Here is a 20,872-nt window from a genome sequence, read left to right on the forward strand (position 1 = left end):
CTGTACAACTGTAGCAACACCTCCCTGCCCCTGTACTCAAATCCCCCCGCTATGAAGGCCAACATGCCATTTGCTTTCTTAACCGCCTGCTGTAACTGCATGCCAACCTTCAATGACTGATGTACCATGACACCCAGGTCTCGTTGCACCTCCCCTTTTCCTAATCTGTCATCATACAGATAATAGTCTGTCTCCCTGTTTTTACCACCGAAGTGGATAACCTCACATTTATCCACATTATACTTCATCTGCCATGCATTTGCCCACTCACCTAACCTATCCAAGTCACTAACCTTTTTCTCTTTACATACCTATAGAAACTTTTGCAATCCGCCTTAATGTTCCCTGCAAGCTTGTTCTCGTACTCCATTTCCCCTGCCCTAATCAAACCCTTTGTCCTCCTCTGCTGAGTTCTAAATTTCTCCCAGTCCCCGGGTTCACTGCTATTTCTGGCCAATTTGTATGCCACCTCCTTGGCTTTAATACTATCCCTGATTTCCCTTGATAGCCACGGTTGAGCCACCTTCCCTTTTTTATTTTTACGCCAGACAGGAATGTACAATTGTTGTAGTTCATCCATGCGGTCTCTCAATGTCTGCCATTGCCCATCCATAGTCAACCCCTTAAGTATCATTCGCCAATCTATCCTAGCCAATTCACGCCTCATACCTTCAAAGTTATCCTTCTTTAAGTTCTGGATCGTGGTCTCTGAATTAACTGTTTCATTCTCCATCCTAATGCAGAATTCCACCATATTATGGTCACTCTTCCCCAAGGGGCCTCGCACAATGAGATTGCTAATTAATCCTCTCTCATTACACAACACCCAGTCTAAGATGGCCTCCCCCCTATTTGGTTCCTCGACATATTGGTCTAGAAAACCATCCCTTATGCACTCCAGGAAATCCTCCTCCACCGTATTGCTTCCAGTTTGGCTCGCCCAATCTATGTGCATATTAAAGTCACCCATTATAACTACTGCACCTTTATTGCATGCACCCCTAATTTCCTGTTTGATACCCTCCCCAACATCACTACTACTGTTTGGAGGTCTGTACACAACTCCCACTAACGTTTTTTGCCCTTTGGTGTTCTGCAGCTCTACCCATATAGATTCCACATCATCCAAGCTAATGTCCTTCCTAACTATTGCATTAATCTCCTCTTTAACCAGCAATGCTACCCCACCTCCTTTTCCTTTTATTCTATCCTTCCTGAATGTTGAATACCCCTGGATGTTGAGTTCCCAGCCCTGATCATCCTGGAGCCACATCTCCGTAATCCCAATCACATCATATTTGTTAATTCATCCACCTTATTGCGGATACTCCTTGCATTAAGACACAAAGCCTTCAGGCTTGTTTTTTTAACACCCTTTGTCCTTTTAGAATTTTGCTGTACAGTGGCCCTTTTTGGTCTTTGCCTTGGGTTTCTCTGCCCTCCACTTTTCCTCATCTCCTTTCTGTCTTTTGCTTTTGCCTCCGTTTTGTCTCCCTCTGTCTCCCTGCATTGGTTCCCATCCCCCTGCCATATTAGTTTAACTCCTCCCCAACAGCACTAGCAAACACTCCCCCAAGGACATTGGTTCCGGTCCTGCCCAGGTGCAGACCGTCCGGTTTGTACTGGTCCCACCTCCCCCAGAACCGGTTCCAATGCCCCAGGAATTTGAATCCCTCCCTGCTGCACCACTGCTCAAGCCACGTATTCATCTGCGCTATCCTGCGATTCCTACTCTGACTAGCACGTGGCACTGGTAGCAATCCCGAGATTACTACTTTTGAGGTCCTACTTTTTAATTTAGCTCCTAGCTCCTTAAATTCGTTTCGTAGGACCTCATCCCTTTTTTTTTTTACCTATGTCGTTGGTATCAATGTGCACCACGACAACTGGCTGTTCTCCCTCCCTTTTCAGAATGTCCTGCACCCGCTCCGAGACATCCTTGACCCTTGCACCAGGGAGGCAACATACCATCCTGGAGTCTCGGTTGCGGCCGCAGAAACGCCTATCTATTCCCCTCACCATTGAATCTCCTATCACTATCGCTCTCCCACTCTTTTTCCTGCCCTTCTGTGCAACAGAGCCAGCCACGGTGCCATGAACTTGGCTGCTGCTGCCCTCCCCTGATGAGTCATCCCCCCCAACAGTACTCAAAGCGGTGTATCTGTTTTGCAGGGGGATGACCACAGGGGACCCCTGCACTACCTTCCTTGCACTACTCTTCCTGCTGGTCTTCCATTCCCTATCTGGCTGTGGACCCTTCTCCTGCGGTAAGACCAACTCGCTACACGTGCTACTCACGTCATTCTCAGCATCATGGATGCTCCAGAGTGAATCCACCCTCAGCTCCAACTCCGCAACGCGGACCGTCAGGAGCTCGAGGCGGATACACTTCCCGCACACGTAGTCGTCAGGGAGACCGGAAGTGTCCCTGAGTTCCCACATGGTACAGGAGGAGCATAACACCCGACCGAGCTCTCCTGCCATGACTTAACCCTTAGATACACTTAAATTGGCAACAACAATGTTAAAAGTTACTGACTAATATAAAAAGAAAAAGAAAAACTACTCACCAATCACCAGCCAATCACTTACCCTCTAGGCTGTGACGTCACCTTTCTGTTTTTTTCTACTTATGATGATAGATTGAATAGACTGGGTCTTTACTCGTTGGAGTTCAGAAGGATGAGGGGTGATCTAATAGAAACATTTAAAATAATGAAAGGGATAGACAAGATGGAGGCAGAGAGGTTGTTTCACTGGTCGGGGAGACTAGAACGAGGGGGCACAGCCTCAAAATACGGGGGAGTCAATTTAAAACCGAGTTGAGAAGGAATTTCTTCTCCTAGAGGGTTGTGAATCTGTGGAATTCTCTAACCAAGGAAGCAGTTGAGGCTAGCTCATTGAATGTATTCAAATCACAGATAGATAGATTTTTAACCAATAAGGGAATTAAGGGTTATGGAGAGCAGGCGGGTATGTGGAACTGAGTCCACGGCCAGATCAGCCATGATCTTGTTGAATGGCGGAGCAGGCTCGAGGGGCTAGATGGCCTACTCCTGTTCCTAATTCTTATGTTCTTATGTTCTTATTAAGTGATATCTGATGAGGGACTTCAGTTGTGGAGAAGCTGGGGTTGTGCTCTTTAGAGCAAAGAAGGCCAAGAGAAGATTTGATAAGAACATAAGAAATAGGAGCAGGAGTAGGCCATACGGCCCCTCGAGCCTGCTCGGCCATTCAATACGATCGCGGCTGATCTTCGACCTCAACTCCACTTTCCTGCCCGATCTCCATATCCCTTGATTCCCCTAGACTCCAAAAATCTATCTATCTCAGCCTTTGAATATATTCTGAGACTCAGCATCCACAGCCCTCTGGGACAGAGAATCCCAAAGATTCACAACCCTCTGCATGAAGAAATTCCTCCTCATCTCTGTCTTAAATGGCCTACCTTGTATCCTGAGACTGTGCCCCCTAGTTCTAGACACTCCAGCCAGGGGAAACAACCTCTCGGCATCTACCCTGTCAATCCCTTTCAGAATCTTGTAGGTTTCAATGAGATCAACTCTCATTCTTCTAAACTCCAGAGTATAGGCCCATTCTACACAATCTCTCATCATAAGACAGTCCTGTCATCCCAGGATTCAATCTGGAGGTGGTTGAACAGTTTTGATGGAGTAAATAAGGGGAAACTGTTTCCAGTACCAGAGGTCACCGGTTTAAGGTGATTGGCAAAAGAACCAAAGGCAACACAAGGAAAAACAAATTACGCAGTGAGTCGTTGTGATCTGGAATGCGCTGCCTGAAAAGGTGGTGGAAGCAGATTAAATAAAGGGAATTAGATAAATACTTGAAGGGAAACATTTACAGAGCTATGGGGAAATAGCAAGGGAGTGGAACTAATTGGGAAGCTCTACCCAACGGCACAGAGACAGTGGGCTGAATGGTCTCTTTCTGTGCTGCATCATTCGATGATTCTATCAAGTACCCAGAGACTGCATTTTCACGATAATAAGCACAAGAGAGAGTTCCAAATACCCAAACCAGGACTAGAGGCTTTCACCAGACATAAAATTAAACATGACTGCAGGAATTAGTATTGCATCGGAAAGTAAAGCTAATTGCAACATGGGATCCGAATGGAGTAGATTAACTAAAACTCGATGAAAAGGTGAAAACTCAGAGCAATGACTCACAGTACTAAAGAAATGAATATGATGGAAACAAGATATTCATATTTATAAATTAAATCACAAGTAAAACATATCTTTTAAGGGAACCTAGTTATCTTGGGTAATAATTTCAATGAACAATTGCTCATTTTACATTTCCACATTTACAATCCAAATTCTATTGGACACCTGTACAGAAGAATTCAGATCAATTGTTTTTCCTTCCCTTCCGCAGTCTCCTGTTGGTGGCATAGTGGTTTTCGGGAGGGTAAATATTTTCTGTTGCCAATGGAAACACTCCACTGACATCACGAAGGTGAAGGTTAGGGAATTATCCGTTAGCCATGCAGTTACACATTGGCTTGGTTACAAATTGAACTTTACATTTTTACAACAGGCTGTGCCAAGTTTTTCAGTGAAGTGCACGATTTATCCAGTATACAGGAGCACTTAGCAGGATCTGCTGTAAAAGTAAAAGTGCACCAACATCAGGTTCAAGTCCACATTTCCATAAACACTGACCCCCTGAATTCCACTGTGCTACCAACAGGAGACTGTGGAAGGGAAGGAAAAACAATTGATCTGAATTCTGATATTTATTTCTTTGACAGCACCTCCTAAACATCGTTCCCTATAAGCTGCAGGGCCGTGCTACTCTCTGCCAGTGCTGCACAGCCTGGGACCGGCTGTTGCAATGTTAAGGAACTGTGAATGGGCCATGCAGCCCTTTAAAGGAATATTGCTCCCAAACCCGCGACTTCTACTGCCTAGAAGGACAAGGGCAGCAGGCGCATGGGAACACCACCACCTCCAAGTTACACACCATTCTGACTTGGACATATATCACCGTTCCTTCATTGTCACTGGGTCAAAATCCTAGAACTCCCTCCCTAACAGCAATGTGGGAGTACCTTCACCACACGGACTGCAGTGGTTCATGAAGGCGGCTCATCACCACCTTCTCAAGGGCAATTAGGGATGGGCAATAAATGCTGGCCTTGCCAGTGACGCCACATCCCAGGAATGAATAAATAAAAATGCATTTTAAAATGACCTACCTGGTGTGTTGCTCTTGCATCTATCCAACAGTTGGTTTTAGACGAGCTTTGACAGAGACTTGGAAGCAGGATTCCTCCCGCATTTCTCTCAGAGAATGTGCATGGCATGGGAAGACTTGAGGTAAAATAGGAGGCAGGAGGTACTGTCTCCGTTAATCTGAATTCTCTTATTTGAGGTTGATATATTTTACTGGACTCCCTATAAATTTCCTAAACTCAATTGATAGTGTCTTAATAGGTCCTGAGAAAGAGCTCTTCTGAAGAAGGTATCTTCAAAGGTAAGATTGGTTTGCAACCAAATGTTCTGGTGATACAGATTTACTTTGAAATTACTTCCTCCTCCATTAGTTTTAAAATTATACAAAGCTATGAACCTTTATAACTCATCAAACCACTTCAACATTGACAAATGTGAAAGTGCTAAATTATAAAGACATGGGCTGCATTTGATCCAAACTGTAGCTCATAATCTGGTCCACCAAGTCCAGGCAACTCACTTCAGTCTGCACGTCCATTCCTTACTCGCACAATTGTCAAGTTTGGATTTTGTAAGCCTGAAGGTTTGGAAAATTGCGTTCTTAGTACTGTTGTCTCATGGGTGAATAAATACTAAATCAGAATACCAAGAACTGCCAGTATTAGCCATTTATGCAAATTAATGGGATCACTGATTTAAATTTTACGTGGAGCTCTCAAAGTTCCACTGTATAAAAAGAAAAGACTTGCATTTATATAGCACCTTTCATGGCCTCACCATGTCCCCAAGACGATTTACAACCCATGAAGTGCTTTTGAAGTGCCGTCACTGTTGCAACGTAGGAGACGCGGCAGTCAATTTGCACACAGCAAGATCCCATAAACAGCAATGAGATAAATGGCCAGATAGTCTGTCTTTTTTGGTGCCGCACCTAAGCAGCGCATAAAGGCAAAAACCTTTGACACTCCCAGATTAGAATAAGTTTTCTGAAAGAAAGACACTGAAATCAAAGTCCTTACCTGACGAGAGACAGAATTGTTTGAAGATTCTGAGACTGAAGACATGACGTTGGCAGCACTTCTTTTGTGAACACTGTTCATACCAGGCATTTTGGTTATTTTACTGGATTTACTGCTGGAACTAGAGTTTTTACGCTTTTTCCCTTCTGACTTGTCAAAAGGAAGGGGCAGCGAAGACATAGCATTGTGTGCAGCTAGTGCATGGTCTCCTGGATGGTGCGCCAGGGAAGAAACAGAGAGAGTGGGGTCAATATTGCTCACCACCATGCTCATGTGTTTAATAGAGTCTGTCGGGCTGCCAGGCAAAGAAGTCCGTCCTGAGGGGTCTATTTTGGCACTGAGTGCGTTGGTTCCATTGTTCGTATTGTGCACAGACATTGCGCTGTAGGAAGATGTTGCTGGAAATGAGTTCAATGTGGTGCCGGGGTTCAGCACGCAGTTCCTTTTGTGCGACCCTGAAAATGATGAAGTCGAAGATGAGGTCTGTAATGCCGGTGGAAACGGGGAGGAGACAGGAGGAGGCGGTTTCTTCCTCTTATTACACGAGCCCCTGTCGCTGCGGGAAGAAAGGTCCTTAACTTTGGAGGGTCTGCTGGTTTTTGTTTTCGGCGGTTTACTGAGCGACGCGGAAGGTACGACGGCAGGTGCAGGTGACAATAACGACGGGGCCTTGAACGCGGAGTCCATCAAGCTAAACGCCGTTGCTGCATGTGGAAAGGCAGCAGCGTATGACATGATGGAATTGGTGTCTGCTGTGGTCACAAACCCTGCCGATGACAACATGGGGGCGGTCATTACGTAAGACGGAGTGATTGCTGAGCTTGAAGGAAGATAAACCGCAGAAGGGCTGCTCAAAGGCTGTAGCACGGATGCTGAGAAAGCCGCGGTAATAGGCGCTGCAGGAGATGGCATCGGGCTGTCTGCGGCGGGAGGGATTTTCCTACAATTGTTGGCGGAGGAGAAAAAACAAGAAAGTTTTTAGGCTTAATATTTCAGTTGTGATACCCACTTTTGCAAAAATAAAACACTGACATAAAAGACATAGGTGAAGACAGATTCTAATCTCACTTGCTTCATAATGTGAGATTGGTCATTGATTTAAACACATCTGGGGGAAGGGAAGATTTTCTCTGTCATTTTCAGCAAAATCAAAAACACTTTTATAAAGATTTTGTTTACAATTTTGCATCAAATAACACACAGGGGACATTGCCCCCCTGGGGTAATGCAGCCTTGTGGCCAACATGGGTGCTCCCTGCCTGAGCCCAATTGAAGGCACCTTGATGGGCTCAGAGGAGGAGCCCTTCAGAGGAGGATTACTCTTCAAGGATGGGTCTGGATTTCAGCCAAACCCTGAGGATTAACATCTAGATTACTTGCGACAGGCTGCTAATTGGCCTTGAAGTGCTTGTTTAACACTTTAATAGGGACAGATTTAAATCCCAATAAAGGATGACATCCCACTTCCCCTGTCGAGCACATGATGATTTTTATCCTTTCTCTGTTGACCCTAGGGAAAAACTGGAAGTCTCACCTCAGAATTTGGGAGCCCACCTTACTGATAGCTGCATTCTACCAGCAGCTCAATAGGGAAGTGTTTGTTAATGCAGATGAAAATGAACCCACAGATCCACTTAGCCTGGCCTTCTGTTCGAAGAAGCACAGGTGTGGTGTTGTGAGATCATAAAAAACAAAGATCAAAAAGTAAAACACCTTTGGACAGATTTGTACACGTCCAGTCATTGCTGAAAACAGCAAACGCCAACGTGACGTTACACTTACGTGCAACCAACCTTTTTTAATTAAAAGATCAGAAAGAGAATTATTTATATTCGGTTGACATATACTTCAATAATATCGAAGTGTATTTTGACCGTCTGAATTCGTATATAGTTAGTATTTGTCCATCTCCCCCCTTCTACAAGACATCTTGCCCCCTTGCCTCAAGATGAGAAAAGTCTTTGGGCCAACTTAGTTCATTCACTCAGAAAGTTTCTATAGTCTCCCCATCACAGCATCCAATTTCCTAAACGATTCCAAGGTTTTTTTTCCTCCACTACCCTACTAAGTTTTCCATTCTTGTGCGAAGAATTTCCTGGCATCAGTCCTAAATTTGCTTTTAATTATAGTTTGAACCTGTGTCCTTTTATCCTTGGGTCATCTCAGTCACTCTCTTTCACAGGAGAATAATGCAGGTCTCTGCAATCTACCCTTATAACTCAGTCCTGTGACATTAGGGTTGAACCTTGTGGCTTTTTTCTCCACTGCTTCTAGTGACCATCGACCAGATGAGTGGTGCAGTCCAGTATATCAACTCCTATTTGGCTGCAAGACCACAATTCAGTAGCAGGAAGGCAACATTACGCAGGGCATAATGGGCAATAAGTATAGTTCCCTCTGCTGAGAACGAAGTCCCCCTACCAATGGCTTAACTGAGAATTGACAAGACTCATCCCAGTTCAACAGATAAGCAACCCAGCGATTGAAAAAACAATAATGAACCAGCCTCATTACCATCAGATTATTCAACCATCCATATAAAGTTAGATAAAATGTAAACCGCAGCCAGGGTGAGGTGAAAACACACCCTTTTGGCATTCATGTTTGTCACATAAAAATTAGTGTTTTTAGTAAAGTATTTTTCGACTCATTAGGTGTTTTATCAGGGGCTGAAATATAACTTTCTTGTTCACAACTGTTGTCACATTAACCTCATAAACTAGGGTGAATGTTGCACTCACTTCCACATCTGTGAATTTAGGTGCTTTTCTACCATGGAATTAAGTGCCAGTCGAAAACGGTCCCATCGTCTGTCAAAGACGTAGAAACCTCTGCCCATCAGGCGACTCCCAAAAGTGCAATACTATAAAACAATGCAAAGCAATTATTTTAAACCACACATTTTCAGATTAAAAAAAAAACATGAAATTTAAGTATTGAAAACAATCAATGAACTATTGAAGTAAAATATACCACATACTCCTAGTGGCCTCGGGTGGTGTCCAGAATAATGACAGTCCAGTTTTTCAGATTCCTCTGCACCATCCATTTCCCCTTCATCACTGGATAATCGGCTTGCTAAGTCTCCAATTATGGGCAATGGCAGTTCCAATACTGTTCCATTGTTAGATGTAGTACCCATACTATTTATGCTGTTGGTAGATGAACCCCTGCTGAAAGTAAAGCACAAACATTCAATTAACTTGAGGGAGTATTTCAGATCTTAAGTACTGACTTTTTGGTGAAGAGAGGGTTGGAAAGTAGAAAAATAATAGGACCACAAAATGACATAGAAATTACAACACAGAAACAGGCTGTTTGGCCCAGCCAGTCCATGGTGATGTTTATCCTCCACATGAGTAGTAGTACTAATTCCACGTGCCCACCTTGCTTCCATATCCTTTTCTTCACTTTTCCTTCAGCAACCTTTCTGAGCAATTCTTAAATGTTGCTTCAGTCACTGACTTCGGTAAGTGTATTCCACAACCTCATAACCCTCTGTGTAAAATGGTTTCTCCTGCTCCCTGCCCTTACATTTAATCTTATTTCTGTCCTCTCATTCTGCAAACGCTCTGTTTCTGTCTACTTTTTCCCATTAGAATCATAGAAAGAATCACAGAATGGATACAGCAGGGAAGGTGGCCATTCGGGCCATCGAGCCCGTGCAGACTCTCAGCTAGTCCCACTCCCCAGCCCTTTCCGTGTAGTCCTGCAATTTTTTTCCCCCTTCAGATAATTATCCAACTCCCTTTTGAAAGATAAGATTCAGTCTGCCTCCACCATCCTTTGCGGCAGTGCATTCCAGATTTTAACCACTCGCTGTGTAAACATTTTTTTTCTTAAATAGCATTTGGTTCTTTTGCCAATCACCTTAAATCTGTGTCCTCTGGTTCTCGAACCTTCTGCCAAGGGGTACAGTTTCTCGCTATCTACTCTGTCCAGACCCCTCTTGATTTTGAACACCTTCTATCAAATATCTCCTTTCAAACTTCTCTGCTCCAAGGCGAATAACCCCAGCTTCTCCAGTCTATCAACGTAACTGAAGTTCCTCATCCTTGGAATCATTCCCGTAAATCTTTTCTGCACCTTCTCTAAGGCCTTCACATCCTTCAACATTCCATCATATTCTTCAACAGCTATATCAAATCATCCCAGAATCTCCTTTATTCTAATAAAAGTAGCCTCAAGTTTTCAAGTCTTTCTTCGTATTTGTATTTCCTCACACCAAGGCAGCATCCCAGTGAGTCGGTGCTGTACCCTCGCTCTTGCCTCAATATTAGTTCTAGTGTGAAGCCTAAAACTGCACACAGTACTCCAACTGTGACCTTACTAAACTTTTATATCGATTCATCTCTACTTTTATATTCTAGATTTCTTGCCATAAAACAATATGCACAGTAGTGACATTAATAGATCATCTTCAAACTTACATTTATATATTACCTTTAATGAAAAATATGTCCCAAAGTGCTTCACAGAGCCATAACCAAAAGAATGAACACTCAGCCAAAGAAAGGGATAGAAGGGATGACCAAATGCTTACTCAGAGAGGTGGCTTTTAAGGAGGGTCTTAAGAGGAGAGAAATTTTAAAAGCCTACACTTCGAAACAACAATTTGAGATTAAATGCGATATATCTTCCTCCCTTTTCTGCTCATCTTCTCCTCTTCCCCACCTCAAAATGTTGCCTTCCTGCTAGGGTAGAAATCCACAGATAGCAGTCTGCCTGTAGTACCTCAGCCAAATGTGAACCAGAACGTAGGTTATTTGACCACAGGCAGCATCACAACCAACCCTGATTGTGTCCTCGCCCATGATCCAGTTGGAGTTTCTGGTTAGTAATCAGAACCCTGGATGATTTTCCTTTCCCTAAGTTAAAAAGCTGAGGCCAATTGTCGTGCTTCTACAACCATCTCAACAGAAATGAGATAACTCAGTTTAGGCTGGACATTGAACGAGAAGCAGGACTTATCGCTGTGGCTCCAGTATCGATCCTTTAACAAGCAAAGCCATGGTGGTGGGGGAAGCCCAACTGTGGCATTTTTATATATAGTTCCATTCAACAGAAACTCCATTAGAACACAAAGGTACAGACAAAAATGGCCCATATCTTATTTAGGTTTTTGGCAAATTCATCGTTGTGTCATTTTTATTAATATTACTGCAAGATTTGGAATATCACACATGAAAGAGCAGAGAAGGAACTAAAGTGAACAAAATGATGCACAGAAGGTAATGGGGGGGGAAATTGCCCTCTGCCCCATTTCGGGCAGATAATTTGAATTATTACCGGCCAGCAGGAGTCGGAGGAAAGAGCGGGAAATTCGACACTTTAACTGTGATACCGCCTCGCAGCGGATTGGGGCGTTGTTTTGAGGCAGTGTAGGGGTGGGCTCAGGTCGGTGTCCATGGCGGTGATGACATCAGTGCGGCATGGACGTGCCGTGCTGACGCATATCAACGTTCCTCCCCTTCAGTTAAAGGGGAGGGACAATGCGAGGCTGAGTGAGGCTTCCATGGCGCCCACTGGGCCACCAGAGAAGGGTTCGGCCGGGCCAGCAGCCCAGCACCCAAGAGGGGGTGCCGGGCTGCCTGTTGGCGGCCCAGCCGAACCTGTGGCCGAGCGACAATTAAAAAAAAAATGGCAGCTGCAGTGGTGCACCCTCCCCTGTAAGGCCGACCACACCGCCCAGCCACTGGCAGATTCCTGCCTCGCCAAGCTGTCGGGGGCACCAACCGGCGGCGGCGGCACTTCTGCAGGGCAATTTCCTCCGTGGGGCAGAAAAGGGGTCAGCGGACGGGGCAGAAAGTCGGGGCGCGGCGGAAACCTGTTTCTGTACCCCCGGCCTGGGGCAATTACGGGTGGGTTGTACCTTTAAGAGGAGGTAAAGGGCCTTAAAAAAGGGGCAATTTCAGCCTCTGCAATTTTGTAAAAACTTTGTAGTTAAAATTAAACAACAGATTACTCACCATTCCTCAAATTAAGCTCTCCTGCACATCCCATGAATACATTCATAGAGAAGTTTTTCTAGATGCTTGTCCATTTAGGAGAGTATCGCATCATCCCATCATGTGACCTTCCCTGTGCTCTATTGTCTCGCTCTTACATTTCTCCCCTCACCCGTACCAACTCACTAAGCTCTTTTCAACGATGGAGGCCAAATCAAAATATTTGCCAATCAATCAAATAAAAAAAATTCATTTTAGATTACTGTGAACACATGAAAATTCCTTGTATCAACTACCTTCTTCATGAAGCAAGAATTGTCTTAACAATGATTTGGCCTTTTTTTTTAAGTCATTAAAATACGGACATTTGTTATTTTTGTTTTATAAACACAAGAGGTGCACGATACAGAAAAGCTTACATATCAGAAATGCATCTTCAATTCAGATCACCGTTCAAAATGAAGCCGGTAAACACAATTTGAAGAAGGATTACTACACCATCAGTGAAAAAGTATTTCACCTTCTTTGCTCCCCTATATATTATGGATAATTTCCCCAACAGAAAGTTGCACAAGGTTTTTGATATTGTTTGCAATCATTTCTGTGTGATATTGATGTGGCTCCCAATATGAGCAGAATACGTTTCAGAATGGCTCAAGTACATTGTTTTACTATTAATTATTGCAACCTAAATTCAACCCTCCTCAACCATGCAACAGGCTTTTACTCCTGATACAAGATTTTCACTCCCCCACTGAGGGAAAAGAGCATTAAGATCATTTTTGCAACCAATTGCAGAAGGACAAGTTTCAGAGTCCTCGGTAAGGATGGCATTCATTTTAGGGTCTCCGGAAACCCCTTGGTTGGGTCAACATAGGCCTCAAACCAACCATTTCTGAAATAACAGAGAGGCAGCAACAGCAACCCCACTATCTCCACAATATTGGGATTGGGTGAGACAGATAGCACTAAAGTAAGAAATATTTTGGTGGGGTCCAACTAAGAGAGAATATAGGATAGACTGAGATGGGTTTGCAGTATATGTATGTGAACACATGAAGCGTAGTAAACAAGTAAATAAGCAAGCTGCAGGCACAAATAGCCACATGGGAATATGATGTTGCGTCAATAATTGAGATCTGTCTCCAAAAAGGGCAGGATTGGGTATTAAATATTCCTGATTATAAGGAAGTCAGGAAAGATAGGTGGTGGTGTGGCAGTATTGGTTAAGGAGAATGTTACAGTGCTGGAGAGGATGTCCTGGAGGGGTCAAGGACAGAATCTATATCGCTAGAGTTAAGAAATAATAGAGGTGCCATTACACTACTAGGTGTATTCTATAGATATGGAAGAGCAAATTTGCAGAGAAATTACAGAGAGGTGCAAGAACAATAGAGTAATAATAATGGGGGACTTCAACTATCCTAATATAGACTGGGATAGTAATAGTGTAAAGTGCAGAGAGGGGGAAGAATTTCTGAACTGTGTTCAGGAGAACTTTCTTGATCAGTATGTTTCCGGACTGACGAGGAAGCAGGCATTGCTGGGAATGAGGTGGGTCAAGTGGAGCAAGTGTCAGTAGGGGAACATTTAGGGAACAGTGATCACAGTATCATAAGGTTTAGATTAGCTATGGAAAAGGATAGCGAGCAACCTAGAGTAAAAATGTTTAACTGGGTGAGGGTCAATTTCAGTGGGTTGAGAACAGATCTGGCCCAGGAATACTGGAATCAAAGATTGGCAGGCAAAACTGTAGTGGAACAACAGGCTGCCTTTAAAAAGGAAATAATTCAGGTACAGTTGAGGTACATTCCCACGAGGGGGAAAGGTAGGGCAATAAAGTCAGAGCTCCCAGGATGACGAAACAGATAGAGAATATGATGAAGCAAAAAAACTGTGTATGACAGATGTCAGGTTGCAAATACGGTAGTGGGGAAGCTTTTAGAAACAGTAATCAGGGACAGAATTTGCAGTCACTTGGATAGGGGTGGATTAATTAAGGAAAGCCAGTACGGATTTGTTAAAGGCAAATCGTGTTCAACCAACTTGATTTGAGTTTTTTGATCAGGTAACAGAGAGGGTTGATGAGGATAATGCGGTTGGCGTAGTGTACATGGATTTCCGAAAGGCATTCGAAAAATTGCCATATAATAGGCTTACCAGCAAAATTAAACCCCATGGAATAAAAGAGACAGTGGCAGCCTGGATACGAGATTGGCTCAGTGACAGGAAACAGGGAGTAGTGGTGAACGGTTGTTTTTCAGACTGGAGGAAGGTATACAGTGGTGTTCCCAGGGGTCGGTTCTCGGACTCCTGCTTTTATTGCTAATAATAATAACTTTTATTTATATAGTGCCTTTAACGTAGTAAAACGTCCCAAGGCACTTCACAATAGTGTTACGAGATGAAACAGATACATTTGACACCGAGCCACAAAAGAAGGAATTAAGGCAGATGACCAAAAGCTTGGTTAAAGAAGTGGTTTTAAGGAGCGTCTTACAGGAGGAAAGAGAGGTAGAGAGGAGGAGAGGTTTAGGGAGAGTGTTCCAGAGCTTAGGACCCAGGCAGTTGAAGGCACGGCCACCGATGGTTGAGCAGTGATAATGAGGGATGTTCAAGAGGGCAGAATTTGAGGAGCGCAGGCATCTTGTGGGGTGGTGAGGTTGAAAAATATTACAGCGATAGGGAGGGGCAAAGCCATGGAGTAATTCGTAAACAAGGATGAGAATCTTGAAATCGAGGCGTTGTTTAACCGGGAGCCAATGTAGGTGAGAAAGCACAGGGGTGATGGATGATCGTGACTTGGTTCAAGTTAGGACATGGGCTACTGAGTTTCGGATGACCTCAAGTTTACGTAGTGTAGAATGTGGAAGGCCAGCCAGGAAGTAGTCAAGTCTAGAGGTAACAAAGGCATGAATGAGGGTTTCAGCAGCAGAAGAGCTGAAGCAGGGGTGGAGGCAAGCAATGTTATGGCGGTGGAAAAAGGCGGTTTTAGTTATGCTGTGGATATGTGGCCAGAAACTTATTTCAGGGTCAAATATGACACTTAGGTTGCGAACAGTCTTGTTCACCCTCAGATTGAAGCTAGGGAGAGGGATGGAGTCAGTGGTTAGGGAATGCAGTTTCTGGCGGGACCAAAGATAATGGCTTCAATCTTCCCAATACTGAATTGGAGAAAGTTTCTGCTCATCCAGTACTGGATGTCGGAAAAGCAATCTGACAATTTAGATACCATGCAGGGGTGAATAGAAGTTGTGGAGAGGTAGAGCTGTCGTCTGCATAAATGTGGAAACTGACTGACTCTGTGTTTTCGGATGATATCGCCAAGGGGCAGCATATAGATGAGAAATAAGAGGGGGTCAAGGACAGATCCTTGGGTGACACCAGAGGTAACTATGCGGGAGTGGGAAGAGAAGCCATTGCAGGAGATTTTCTGGCTACGATTAGATAGATAAGAATGGAACCAGGCGAGTGCAGTCCCACTCAGCTGGACAATGGTGGAGAGGTGTTGGAGGAGGATGGAGTGGTCAACTGTGTCAAAAGCTGCAGACAGGTCCAGAACGAGGAGGTGGGATAGTTTACCTTTGTCACACTCACAAAGGATGTTAATTGTGACTTTGATGAGAGACGTTTCGGTACTGTGGCAGGGGCAAAAACCAGAATGAAGGGATTCAAACACTGAATTCATGGTAAGATGGTCACAGATTTGGGAGGCGACAACATGATCAAGTACTTTGGACAGGAAAGGGAGGTTGGAGATGGGGCGGTAGCCAGCAAGCAAAATGGGGTCAAGGGTTGTTTTTTTTTGAGGAGAGGGGTGATGACAACAGATTTGAAGGACAGGGTAACAGTACCTGAGGAGAGAGGACTGTTAACAATGTCGGCTAACATGGGAGGAAAAGAGTGGCTAAAGTAAATGTTAGTCCCCTAGAGGATGAGACTGGGGAATTAATAATGGGGAACAGGGAAATGGCAGTGACTTTGAACAAATATTTTTTAGCGGTCTTCACAGTAGAAAATACTAAAGAAATCCCAATAGGGGATAATCAAGGGGCTATAGGGAGGGAGGAACTTAATACATTCACTATCACTAAAGAAGTAGTACTCGGTAAAATAATGGGACAAGTCCCCTGGACCTGATGACTTATATCCTCAGGCCTTAAAAGAAGTGGTTGCAGAGATAGTGGATGCATTGGTTGTAATCTACCAAAATTCCCTGAATTCTGAGGAGGTTCTAGCGGATTGGAAAACCGCAAATATAATGCCCTTATTTAAAAAACGAGGCAGTGAGAAAGCAGAAAACTATAGACCGGTTAGCCTAAAATCTGTCATTGGGAAAATGCTGGAGTCCATTATTAAGGAAGCAGTAGCAGGACATTTAGAAAAGTATAATTCAATCAAGCAGAGTCAACATGGTTTTATGAAAGAGAAATCATGTTTGACAAATTTGCTGGAGATCTTTGAGGATGTAACGAGCAGGGTGGATAAGGGGCAACCAGTGGATGAGGTGTATTTGAATTTCCAGAAGGCATTCGATAAGGTGCCACATAAAAGGTTACTGCACAAGATAAAAGTTCACGGGGTTGGGGGTAATATATTAGCATGGATAGAGGATTGGCTAACTAACAGAAAACAGAGAGTCGGGATAAACAGGTCGTTTTCCGGTTGGCAAACAGTAACTAGTGGGGTGCTGCAGGGATCGGTGCTGGGGCCTCAACTATTTACAATCTATATTAATGACTTGGATGAAGGGAGCGAGTGTAATGTAGCCAAGTTTGCTGATAATACAAAGATGGGCGTGAAGGCAAATTGTGAGGAGGACACAAAAAATCTGCAAAGGGATATAGACAGGCTAAGTGAGTTGGCAAAAATTTGGCAGATAGAGTATAATGTAGGAAAATATAATGTAGGAAAATGTGAGGTTATCCACTTTGGCAGAAAAAAATAGAAAAGCAAATTTAAATTTAAACGGAGAAAAATTACAAAGTGCTTCAGTACAGAGGGACCTAGGGGTCCTTATGCATGAAACACAAAAAGTTAGCATGTAGGTTCAGCAAGTAATCAGGAAGGCAAATGGAATGTTGGCCTTTATTGCAAGGGGGATGGAGTATAAAAGCAGATAAGTCCTACTACAACTGTACAGAATATTAGTGAGGCCACACCTGGAGTACTGCGTGCAGTTTTAGTCTCAGTATTTAAGAAACGATACACTTGCATTGGAGGCTGTTCAGAGAAGGTTCACTCGGTTGATTCCTGAGATGAAGGGGTTGACTTATGAAGAAAGGTTCAGCAGGTTGGGCCTGTATTCATTGGAGTTCAGAAGAATGAGAGGTGAACTTATCGAAACATATAAAATAATGAAAGGGCTCGACAAGTTGGATGCAGAGAGGCTATTTCCACTCATGGGGGAAACTAAAACTAGGGGACATAGTCTCAGAATAAGGGGCCGCCCATTTAAAACTGAGATGAGGAGGAATTTCTTCTCTCAGAGAGTTTTAAATCTGAGGAATTCTCTGCCCCAGAGAGCTGTGAAGGCTGGGCCATTGAATATATTTAAGGCAGAGATAGACAGGTTTTATAGTGATAAGGGAATAAAGGGTTATGGGGAGCGGGCAGGGAAGTGGAGCTGAGTCCATGATCACATCAGCCATGATCTTATTAAATGGCGGAGCAGGCTCGAGGGGTCAAACGGCCTACTCCTGCTCCTATTTCTTGTGTTCTTCTGGAGCCAAAAAAGGAAGTTGGATGGTCAGCAGTTTAGTGGAAGAGGGTCAAGGGAGCAGGAAGTGGGTCTCATGGACAAGATGAGTGAGGAGAGATCAAGAGGGGAGATCAAAGAGAAATTAGAAAAAGATGAGATTTTAGGGCTAGGGCAGGTGGGAGCCTCAGATGAAGTTTGACCCTGTAGTCGAGGTGAAGGAAGGGAACTCACAGAGGCAGCTGATCGGAAGGTCTCCATCTTGAGACAAAGAAGTCCATGAGCTCCTCACACTTGTTGTTGAAGGTGAGTGTGGTGGAGACAGGGGTTGGCAGTGGAGAATAGTAGCTGGGGAATAGTGAGCAGTTTTTGTAGACAAGAGTCGAAACTGATAATGTTTTAACCGTTCGAGCCAGATCTGGCGGTGAATGGTTAAACCAGTTGTCCACCACATCCGTTCAAGTTTGCGCCCTTTTGACTTAAGGAAGCGAAGATGAGGGCTGTACCAGGGGGAACAGCCAGTGTGGGAGAGAGTAATCTTTTTAATAGGGACTAGGGTATCAAAGGTGGTGGTGAGGGTGTGGTTGAGCAGACCGGTGGCTGCAGAAATGTCATTGTTAAAAGAGGGTCAACAGCTGGACAGTTTTGAGTTGATGTGCAGTTGTAAGAGAGTTTGGAGAGTTTTTTCCAGGGGCGATGCAGAAGGAAGTAGGGTTGGATGGGGGAAGGGGAATGTGGATCGAGAGCGATACAAGGAAATGGTCAGAGATGGCTTTATTTAATTGACACAGCTGGAATAGCGAGGCCATGAGAGATTGCAAGGTCAAGGGGCTGGCCGTGAATATGGGTTGAGGAATTTACATGGAGGGAGAGATTAAGGGAGGACAGGAGGGTAATGAACTCAGAGGACAGAGAGCATGATGAATTGAGATGGAGATTGAAGTCACCGAGGATGAGAAGTCGCTCGGTGCATAGGCTGAGGGAGGAAAGCAGTGAGGATGTATCCGTGATAAAAGTTTTTATCATATTTGAGTGGGCAGTAGAGAACAAGAATTCTGAATGAGAGATGAGAGGGATGGAATAAGACGAGATGTTCAAAAGATAAGAAAGTGGTGGAGGAGCAGGGGGACAAACCAAGGTATAATTTGGAGATGAGAGCTTTACCCCCCACCATGGCAGTCTGGGTGGGGCAAGTGGTGGGAAGTATAGCCAGGAGGGGAGGCTTCGATTAAAGGTCGTGTGTCATTATCCCTCAGCCAAGTTTCCGTTAGTGCCATGATGTCGATGCAGTCATCCACGATAAGGTCATGGATGGCAAAGGCCTTGTTTGTAAGTGAGTGAATATTCTGCAAGGATATTTTGAGAGGATCCGTGATGGCTGATCTACTGCCAGCATACACGGGGTCAGTGCTTAGAGGGATGAGTTATACGGGCAGGAGATTTGCAAGGTTAGCCCTCCCTGGGCATGCTGGCCGGTGAGGTTGGTGAGAGAGTAGGATGGGACAGTTGGGGTTGCTGCTTGTGTGGAGACAGCGACGAGTGCCTCGGTGGGCCCTTTGGCGAATGCCAAGAGAGGCACAGAGGGAAGCTGCAGGCTTGTCTAAAAGGGAGTCAAGTCTGGGGCAGCGGCACAAGTTCAGGAAGTTGGTAAAGTAATGAAATGTTGGTGTAGGGATTTTGGAGGACAGAGTATATGAGAGAGGAGAGATGAGAGGTGGCATAACGACATTAGATACTAACCAGCGAGGGAAAGAAAGAAAAAGCGGGAGAAGGAATTGTAAAAAGAAGTCAATGGCTCGGGTCTAGAGCGGCAGCAAAATGTGCACGCAGATAGATACAGGCAAAAAATAAAATATATATATATATTAATGACTTGGACATGGGTGTCCAGGGCATAATTTCAAAATTTGCAGATGACACAAAACTTGGAAGTATAGTGAATAGTCAGGAGGAGTGTGATAGACTTCAGGAAGACAGACAGAAATTTAACGCAGAAAAATGTGAGGTGAAGCATTTTGGTAGAAAGAATGAGGAGAGGACATATAAACTAAATGGTACAATCCTAAAGGGAGTGCACGGACAGAGAGATCTGGGAGTATGTGTACATAAATCATTGAAAGTGGCAGGTTGAGAAAGCAGATAGAAAAGCTTATGGGATCCTGGGCTTCATAAGTAGAGGTATAAAGTACAAAAGTGTGGAAATTATGATGAACCTGTATAAAATACTGGTTCGGCCCCAACTGGAGTATGGTGTCCAATTCTGGGCTCCACACTTTAGGAAGGATGTGATGTTCTTATAGAGGGTGCAGAAAAGATTTACGAGAATGATTCCAGGAATGTGGGACTTCAGTTACGTTGATAGACTGGAGAAGCTGGGGTTTTTCTCCTTGGAGCAGAGAATATTTGATAGAGGTGTTCAAAATCATGAGGGGTCTGGACAGAGTAGATAGAGAGAAACTGTTCCCATTGGCAAAATGGTCGAGAACCAGAGGACACAGATTTAAGGTGACTGTCAAAAGAACCAAAGGCGACATAAGAAAAAAACTTTTTTACGCAGCGAGTGGTTAAGATCTGCCTGAAAGGGTGGTGGAGGCAGACTCAATCTTAACTTTCAAGAGGGATAAAAACAGAAGATGCTGGAAATCTCAGCGGGTCAGGCAGCATTTGTGGAGAGAGAAACAGAGTTAACGTTTCAGGTCGAAGATCTTTCATCAAAACTGGCAAGTTCGAAATGTAACAGATTCTTAAGGAAGTGCTGGGGCCCTGAAAGGGAGGGGAGGGGGGGGGTGGTGTGGAAAGACCAAAAGGGAAGGTCTGTGATAGGGTGGAAGGCAGAAGAAATTTGAGAGACAAAGGGGATAATGGGCTGAAATGAGATGGTAATAGCGCAAGTTAGGAAACAAAAGGTGAGTCTAGATAGCGTGTGAATGGCAGAATGTTTTCCGTGGCAGCTGGTAATCAGAGAGAAACAAACTAAAAATAAAGGCGGTGGGGGGGGGGGGG

The 20,872-nt window shown here is 44.2% G+C and overlaps 1 protein-coding gene across 10 annotated transcripts in view; it reads right to left on the reverse strand.

Annotated features, from left to right (window-relative positions):
• LOC139280852 (ataxin-7-like protein 1) overlaps positions 1 to 20,872 on the reverse strand; it is a 464,769-nt gene that overhangs the window by 20,749 nt on the left and 423,148 nt on the right. For 9 of the 10 annotated variants that reach the window (XM_070900602.1, XM_070900601.1, XM_070900609.1 and 6 more), the window contains 3 exons: positions 9,204 to 9,396; positions 8,965 to 9,086; positions 6,224 to 7,163 (listed from right to left, as the gene is read on the reverse strand). In XM_070900602.1, coding sequence (XP_070756703.1) covers positions 6,224 to 7,163; positions 8,965 to 9,086; positions 9,204 to 9,396 — 1,255 coding nt within the window. The remainder of the gene's footprint in view (positions 1 to 6,223; positions 7,164 to 8,964; positions 9,087 to 9,203; positions 9,397 to 20,872) is intronic. The other variant, XM_070900603.1, reaches the window with a different exon arrangement.

The sequence above is a fragment of the Pristiophorus japonicus genome, chromosome 15 (genome assembly GCF_044704955.1).
Source record: "Pristiophorus japonicus isolate sPriJap1 chromosome 15, sPriJap1.hap1, whole genome shotgun sequence".
Classification (NCBI taxonomy): Eukaryota; Metazoa; Chordata; class Chondrichthyes; family Pristiophoridae; genus Pristiophorus; species Pristiophorus japonicus.